The sequence below is a fragment of the Ostrinia furnacalis genome, unplaced genomic scaffold (assembly GCF_004193835.3).
Source record: "Ostrinia furnacalis isolate ACB-3 unplaced genomic scaffold, ASM419383v2 OfSCF0918, whole genome shotgun sequence".
NCBI classification, from domain to species: domain Eukaryota; kingdom Metazoa; phylum Arthropoda; class Insecta; order Lepidoptera; family Crambidae; genus Ostrinia; species Ostrinia furnacalis.
The window spans coordinates 1-9421 of NW_021131157.1; the positions used below are offsets into that span (position 1 = coordinate 1).

A 9421-nucleotide genomic window follows, 5' to 3' on the forward strand; every position below is an offset into this window, starting at 1 on the left:
CCTATTATTTTCCTACACTCTTTCTCAATATTTTCATCATAAGATTCATTATTTCCATCTAATATTTTAGCATTAAAATTTACATCCATTGGAGTACACATTTCCTTACAATTTTGCATTTTAAACTTTTCTAAAACATTTTTAAGATATTTTGTTTGATTTAATTCAGTTATTCCCTTCTCTAAATCTTGTTTTACATGTATACCCAAAAAAGTNTTAACTTGAAGTACAGTCCATGCTTATTGTAGACCAAAATTCTTTGTTGAAATCCAGCCGAAGTCTTTTTTCTCAAAAATATCAATTTCAAATAAACTAACGTATTTTTTTTCAGGTAAAAGCATACTCTTTGACTACTTAGCGCAAGGCACTAAAGAGCGACTGACCGCACCCATGATAAAGTGCGTCATTGCTCTAGGAAGAAGGGCGCTTATAGAGTGCCTGGACGACCATCTGCAACACTTAGATGAGTGGATGCATACACCCAGGAGGAATCATCTGCTGCCTGACCTTAGGGAGACTATACTCGTAAGTGATTTGTACTATTAGTTAGCTACTTATTGCCAGGGGAAGTGCGTTATAGCTCTAGTCTCTCTAGTGCCTGGATGACCATCTGCAGCACTTGGATGAGTGGAATAACCATCTGAAGCACTTGGATGAGTGGATGCATACGCCTAGGAGGAATCATCTGCTGCCTGACCTTAGGGAGACTATACTCGTAAGTGCTTCATCATCATCATTGTTTCAGCCTAAGGATGTCCTCCACTACTGGACATAGACCATCCCCAACCCCCAAAGATATAAAGGTTGGCCGGTTGGCGGCGGCCTGCATCCAGCTCTTTCGTGCAACCTTATGAGGTCATCTGTTTTATTGATGAGTAGATAAACTTATAGATGTTTACAGTATACTAGCATCATGCCCCATTGGCGTATCATCTAGGGTTATTTTTCATAGATGGATAGGGGGCGGGGGACTATTAGTATCATGAGGTAGCCCAATATCCTGGACCCCCCTATACAGGGTGTTAGGTAAATTGATATCTTCATTTTAATTATTTTTATTTTCATACAAATCGGATTTTATAAAATTTATTTTGTATGAAAATTTAAAAAATCAAAATTATGATATCAAATTTCTGACTTCACCATACCATTTATATGCCCATGTTAACATGGGCTAGTGTCGGCTCATATACCCATTTACCTAACACCCTGTATACGCGCGTGATCTGCCCTCTAATGCCAATAAAAACAATAATATCTTATTCCAGGACGCATCGACGTGCCTGCTCAGATCTGAGCCCACCACGTACCTAGAAGACTACGTGTCCACCGACTACGCGCTTTATGAAATGCTCGGCGACTCCATCTTACCGCGGCGGACTCTGTTCCCTTTACAAAGTAAGTTAAACACCATTCAATTAAGTCATCCAGTTCGTTCGTTTCAGCCAAATGACGTTCACTGCTGGACAAATGGCTCCCCCAAGGATTTTCATTTATCCAGGCCTTTTACGAGCTGTCTAAATGCTGTTCTGTACAGAGTTTGTGTGGACCTTTACATCCATTTTGACTTCATTTGTAGTTTTTGTTTTTGAAAGTAAATAATAATCGAAAATAATACATTGATAATGAGTCGGCTTTTCTTACAATGTATTATTTAACCTTCATCAAGTTATTATTTATTAAAAATTTCTATTTTGCTTCTCGTTTTATATTGTCGACTCAAGTTACTGCCAACCAAACATCATAACAAAATACTGCAGATGTTGATTGTTGTATTTTTCTTTCAGAACCAGACACAGACGAAGACGACGAAATAGAAAAGACATCTGTGGAAGACATGCCATACATTCCGGTGCGGCCCGTCATCCCCCGACCTAAAGTGCGGTTCATCCCCACTCTACCCCGCCTCAGGAACTGTCTCCATAGAGACCTAGTATTCGAACCCACACGCTTCGACCCATCACAATGCATCAGGATCAAAATCAAAAACTGCAGGTCCCTGGAAGTCGCAAGCAGGATACAAAATATACACACAAACTCATACATCACGCCCCGAAGCAATGGAGCGGTGGCGGCCAGCGGTCTCCTAAACAGATTTAGGTTCAGATTAAAGGATCCCAACGACGCCTTTCCTTTATTAGGAGCTTTAATTATTTAGTGTATTTTAAGCGAAATATAAATTATTTTTTCCAATGTTTTTGTTTTATGTTTTGGTTTTTGTTTTATGTTTTATTTCCAGTTTTTTTGGAATTCATACATTTTGGATAAAATGAAATGTAAATTCATAATCAGTTGCAAATATGATTTTTTATATTAAATTCATTCTTGAGTAGAAGATAGCACACTCAAGCTGGAAATTTCGATTCTTGTCATTCAGTTTGATATTATTTATACTTTTAATAACAGGCTTTTCGTGCGGTTACTTTAAGTATGTGTGTCTATCTGTGCAAAGGCACGCTGTACGAAAAATAAAAAATGCGCACCGTTTAATTAGGTAAACCTTACATAAATATAGAGTGCACGAAAATATCTTAACAACTGATTAATATACTTTGTTCAGCAACCTAATTTCAAATTAGGGTAATTTTCAAGGCATAATAATTCGTATATTTTATTATATCTACTAAATTGGGTATAGCAACTAATCTTCTTTATTCTATTAACTTACACTAGAATCGAACACGTAAACGACTCGTACTAATTACGAAACGATTCCCAAAAGTAGAAATATTTTAACTCGAGCGCAGATTTTCTGAAACTTTTGTGTCAAATCTTTATCTATAAGCTACCTATGTAGTGAGTTCTTAACTTCCTACTCATTGGGGAATATAATAATTATGATTAATATTTGGATAAACATAAATATTTATTGGAGTTGGATTAAGATTTAATTTGCTCGACGCCTAAAGATATTTTGCAAGCAAAATTTTAGTAAGAGCAAACATTGCAAAATTGTATACAACTGAAAACAAGTAAATAATCGAAATTACTAGTACTATAGTACATAATGGAATGCTGTAAGTAAATAAACGACCTATTAGTTTTGTGTTTTTGTGAAACAAAATTCATAAAATTAATATATGGGTTTGAACTGGACGGTTGTCGTAAATGAAGAGAGATTGTGATCAATAGGTTGTATGTATAAAATCTTAGAGGTAAGTTGGCTTATAGGTCGCCTTATCCACGAAGATGCGCCCCACCATTCTTCCGCTAATGTTTGAGAGTTATCGGTTCACGCTAATTTATCCATGAGTGCACACGCACACTACAATAATGACGCCCGCGCTTCCCACAACCAAAATTTGGTGGGGCGCGTCTTCGTGGATGACACGATCTACAGGATGTTAGGTAAATGGGTATATGAGCCGACACTAGCTCATGTTAACATGGTCATATAAATGGTATGGTGAAGTCAGAAAATTGATATCTTAATTTTAATTATTTTAATTTTCATACAAATCGGATTTTATAAAAAATATTTTGTATGAAAATTAAAAAAATTAAAATAATAATATCAAATTTCTGACTTCACCATACCATTTATATGCCCATGTTAACATGGGCTAGTGTCGGCTCATATACCCATTTATCTAACACCCTGTATAGTATTCTATTGGCAGTGGTAATAGATACGAAACAGTATGTATTAATTATCGTTATGTAAATCTGTTCTTGGACTAGAAAGAAATGGCGTCAGGGTGTTTTATTTAGGACTACTTATTGCGGTCCAAAAATATTGTTTTTAGATGTCTATGTAACCTATGTGTGTAGTAGATAATAATAAATAAGAATGTATATTACTTAATGACTTAAAAACTTTTGAACTGATGTATGGTTATTTTCTTTACATTGTTTGATAGATATTTTGATGATCCTAGTATTGTATTGCTTGATCCTATTTCTAGAAGCTCTCCCTTAAAATAAGAGGTCTACAGTGGTTGGTTAACGAATTTCGAGTATGAAGTTGCAGGCATTTGGCAATGAGCACATAGCTAATCAAATTAACTCTAAGGCCCAGAACAGACGGTGAAACGCAACTGCAATGAAACTGCAACCGCTAGTTAACTTTTGAGTTGCATCTGAGTTTCTGCCATAGCGTCCGTTGAGAGATCCACGCGACCAGTTTGAAACTTTCAGTATCAGTTTCATTCATAAGAATCATCAGAAAGTTGCAGTTTCGTTGCAGTTGCGTTTCACCGTCTGTTCTGGGCCTAACTTAATTCATTCTAACTTATCCANTTTATCCACCGCTACTGCAACTTCAACTGAGTTTCTTCCGCCACTTCTTCTAAGCACCAGCCTATATCTTTTCCCGAAGTGGTGGTACCGTAAGGCGTAAGCAATATTTGGAACGTGTATAAGCGCATTAAGCGCTCTGGAAAGGGCCTAGCTGAATAAAGGCTATGACTTTGACTTCTTCTGTTACTGTTAGTTTTAAAGCCAAGTATTCCATAAGAATAATATTAACAAAATTACGGAGTGATAGGTATTCTAACGTCTTTTTGAGTCGACGAAATACTCATAACACGAAAATGATCATCTTTGAAAGAAAGAAAGAAAGATAGAAAGAAACATTTATTGCCATGGACATCACAAAAGACAAAAGATGTAAATAAAAAAAAGCAAATAAAACAGAGGTGACATAAAACATACAATGGAAGAGTAAAGTAAACTGAGCAGTGCAACCCTGTCGATGTCCATCGCAATGGGACTCCACTCAGCATATGCCGTGGCCCCCTGTGAGGATGGCCATGACGCTGGTTTTCTGTGTGCCCCACTAAGCGAACCTAAGCAGCAGGCCCTATAACTCATTGTTTTCGGCATTATAATAAACCGACATTGATGTACATTGTGTTGATGAAATCAGTTCCCAAGAGGTGCGAACTCATAATAGCACAGAATATACGATCATAGGCACTTTGATCAGGCATAATACCTACCGCTCCGGCGCCGCGGACCATCGCGCGGCGTCGTCGAGGCGTCGCGCGCGTCTCGGGTGAATATCAATAACCGTGGCCGAACTAGCGCCGCTTGTAACACGTGCGATTGTTAACTTTGTAAATAACAATTATGTAGACACACTAGGAGTATTGTAGAAGTCTCGCCGCTGCGCATCGTGGAGTCAATGCAAAATTTGTCATCATCATGGCGAAAGGAGAACTAAGGATGCCTTCGTTTGGCTGTATTGGGAGCTCCATGTTACCTATCAGAAGATACTAATGGCGTTTGTGACGGATATAGGTAGTTCTCAAATAAGTACCTACCTTTGTAACTGGAACAGATAACACTCCCTTGGCTGGCTGTCCACATACAGTCACTCCAGAGTTTTCACACCAAGGCTGATCAAGTGACAGGGCTCGTTCCCACGGCAATTCAGTTTGCTGGATCCAGTAATGCAGGGTTCCGCAAATAGAACTGTCGTGTGAACACACTTATGTCAATAATTAGGTACAAGTGTTTTTGAAATTTGAATTTCAAATTCGAGCGGATTGGATTTTTGCGATTGCAGAGTCCCAATCGAGATGTTCATGTGAACGTTATTTGTTAAAACAGTAAAACACGTAGGTACCTAATGCTNATGTATATTACTTAATGACTTAAAAACTTTTGAACTGATGTATGGTTATTTTCTTTACATTGTTTGATAGATATTTTGATGATCCTAGTATTGTATTGCTTGATCCTATTTCTAGAAGCTCTCCCTTAAAATAAGAGGTCTACAGTGGTTGGTTAACGAATTCCGAGTATGAAGTTGCAGGCATTTGGCAATGAGCACATAGCTAATCAAATTAACTCTAAGGCCCAGAACAGACGGTGAAACGCAACTGCAATGAAACTGCAACCGCTAGTTAACTTTTGAGTTGCATCTGAGTTTCTGCCATAGCGTCCGTTGAGAGATCCACGCGACCAGTTTGAAACTTTCAGTATCAGTTTCATTCATAAGAATCATCAGAAAGTTGCAGTTTCGTTGCAGTTGCGTTTCACCGTCTGTTCTGGGCCTAACTTAATTCATTCTAACTTATCCACCTACTGCAACTTTTAAACTGAGTTTCTTCCGCCACTTCTTCTAAGCGCCAGCCCATATCTTTTCCCGTAGTGGTGGTACCGTAAGGCGTAGGTAAACAATATTTGGAACGTGTCTAAGCGCATTAAGCGCTCTGGAAAGGGCCTAGCTGAATAAAGGCTATGACTTTGACTTCTTCTGTTACTGTTAGTTTTAAAGCAAAGTACCTATTCCATAAGAATAATATTAACAAAATTACGGAGCGGTCTTTTATCGTCTTTTTGAGTCTATCAAACACTCATAAATACGAAGATGATCACCTTTGCGAACCTAAGCAGGATAACTCATTGTTTTCGGCATAATAATAAACCGACATTGATGTACATTGTGTTGATGAAATCAGTTCCCAAGAGGTGCGAACTCATAATAGCACAGAATATACGATCATAGGCACTTTGATCAGGCATAATACCTACCGCTCCGGCGCCGCGGACCATCGCGCGGCGTCGTCGAGGCGTCGCGCGCGTCTCGGGTGAATATCAATAACCGTGGCCGAACTAGCGCCGCTTGTAACACGTGCGATTGTTAACTTTGTAAATAACAATTATGTAGACACACTAGGAGTATTGTAGAAGTCTCGCCGCTGCGCATCGTGGAGTCAATGCAAAATTTGTCATCATCATGGCGAAAGGAGAACTAAGGATGCCTTCGTTTGGCTGTATTGGGAGCTCCATGTTACCTATCAGAAGATACTAATGGCGTTTGTGACGGATATAGGTAGTTCTCTCAAATAAGTACCTACCTTTGTAACTGGAACAGATAACATTCCCTTGGCTGGCTGTCCACATACATTCACTCCAGAGTTTTCACACCAAGGCTGATCAAGTGACAGGGCTCGTTCCCACGGCAATTCAGTAATGCAGGGTTCCGCAAATAGAACTGTCGTGTGAACACACTTATGTCAATAATTAGGTACAAGTGTTTTTGAAATTTGAATTTCAAATTCGAGCGGATTGGATTTTTGCGATTGCAGAGTCCCAATCGAGATGTTCATGTGAACGTTATTTGTTAAAACAGTAAAACACGTAGGTACCTAATGCTATTAAATGGAAACGTGAAAACACAGTTCCTGCAAAAAACTGGATGTCCCCATGGAAACGCGCCTTAAGAATGCGCAAATTCTACGCCAAATGTATCCATGAGGTTTCGATATCCAGCTCTGTTTTTGGTGGTTCTATATTGGCTCACATAAAATTCTAAATCCTATTCTTTGTCTTACTACCGATTTGTGTTCATAATAATCTCTCTTCATAATTTTATTTTTCATACTTTTTTTATTCATACATTTTTATTACTACCATCGGAGCTCATAACAGTTAGTAATCATAATTTTTTTATCAATACTGTTACTACCAAGAACCATTTAAAATACATAATTTTTATTTTCAGATCTTTTTTTCTTCATAACATTCATTGATCATATTATTTTAATTAATAATGTTGTTACTAAGAACATNACGGGGGCAGCGCGTTCGCGCTCGCGCGACACATTTTGACGCGCCGGGCGTGGAGTCGGCAACATTTTGGCGATAATATTATAATGAATGTGAAGTATTCCAGCCTAATCAAACATTTATAATTTATTTCTTGTTTTTGTTTTTAATTTGTAGTGTATTTGTAAGTGATAGGTGTAATTTCTAATACAAAGTGACGTACCAAAGTAATTAATTTAAAGTTCCTTATTATAGTTCCTATTAGTTAAGTTGAAAGAAGATAAACAAGTTTATAATATATTAAGAAAAGTAAAATACTGGTTAAACAAAATGATTCTACGACATGACTTTTTATTTAATAAACACTAACCAAGTGTTTACTACTTCTGGTGAGGATGAGTTCAAATTTGAAGGTCACCGTACTGCTGGAAGGACCAGCAAGCAAACACGTACAAATTGCGTACTGCGGGCAGGACTTGCGATAATCTTCTGGCAGGACGTTTAGAACAAAAGACCAGTCCTTCCAGAAGAGCTTCCAGCAGGACAAAGCACCGGGCGATCTATCATTAAATGGAAACGTGAAAACACAGTTCCTGCAAAAAACTGGATGTCCCCATGGAAACGAGCCTTAAGAATGCGCAAATTCTACGCCAAATGATGAGGTTTCGATATCCAGCTCTGTTTTTGGTACATTGATTTGATCCTACCGCGTCTGCCACTGCTGTGTCTATTGTTATGTCTAGAAGCATAATTCCTCGTTATTTACGAGCGCCAGACAACTGCGACTTAAGTGGATACATAATATTTATAAACGGTCCCGTATTCATTTTCTAAAGCTTCAAGTTAGAATCGTATCTTAAAACTATTTTGATCCTCTTCAGCTGTCTTTTCAGGCATTTTTAATGCTCTACTTGCAAAGTTCTTTCAAAGCAAAACGGTCTAAGTACTTAAATGAGGATTTACCTAGTTATGATGTAATAAAGGTCTTGTTAATTTATAAGTTAAATCTGGAACTTCCCTTACTTAATTACTTAGTTACTCTTTTTAATATTTGCACGCTTCCTAGTTCGAGCAAATTTCAGTGTAACCTACCATTAAATCTATGTAATCTAAGACCACTTTATGTACCTGGAATTACGCAAATAAAGAAATTTGAATTTGAATTTACAATTGGATTGGAGGGAAGTCAATCCTTGACTTCGAACTCTTGTGCTTTTCTTCTGATTGATTTCGTTGTGGGTCTTATGACAATGTTACTTCTACGTCCCTGGGATAAACTCGGTCGTCTTGTTTTCGTAGATCCTAGGAGTTGCTGCAGTTAAGACGTAGCGTGGGCAGGCCTCCTACTAGGTGGACCGACGATCTGGTAAAGGTCGCGGGAAGAGCCTGGATGCGGGCAGCGCAGGACCGTTCATTGTGGAAAACCTTGGGGGAGGCCTTTGTCCAGCAGTGGACGTCATTTGGCTGAAAAGAAGGAGTTGCTGCAGTAGGCTGAGCGGAAGGTAGTCCCACAAGCTGTTAATCGCAGACTCCCAGTCTTCCTTCGCTGTGAGAGGTGTGAACTTAACTCGAATGTGATTATTTTGTGCAGAATTAAGTAATCGATATTGCCTTACATAAATTACGTACTCGCCACTTAGCCAGCGACAGGCGTGTATAATGTATTCCAGTAATATAATATTCCAGGTTTGCCATAAACCATGTTATTTATCGGCGAGCATTCCAACTGTCAGAGCCGTGTAGAATCTGAATTAATGAAGGGTCATACGTAATAGACAATTTAATTACTTTGCGATGTCATAGAAAGATAAAATTGTAATGGTTTGATTGACAATTAATGTTATAACTTTATAAATAAGGCTGTTGAGAGCAATTTGTCGATTAATTTACCCTGGAAATATATGTAGACATGTTTAACTGCATG

General features: G+C 38.2%; 1 protein-coding gene across 1 annotated transcript; it reads left to right on the plus strand.

Annotated features, from left to right (window-relative positions):
- The first annotated feature begins 335 nt into the window (after positions 1 to 335).
- LOC114350548 (uncharacterized) lies at positions 336 to 2193 on the plus strand. Its single transcript, XM_028301389.1, has 3 exons — positions 336 to 525; positions 1269 to 1398; positions 1788 to 2193. Exons 1-3 carry the CDS (start codon positions 391 to 393, stop codon positions 2156 to 2158), a joined length of 636 nt encoding a protein of 211 aa, XP_028157190.1. The 5' UTR covers positions 336 to 390; the 3' UTR covers positions 2159 to 2193.
- Positions 2194 to 9421: the final 7228 nt, after the last annotated feature.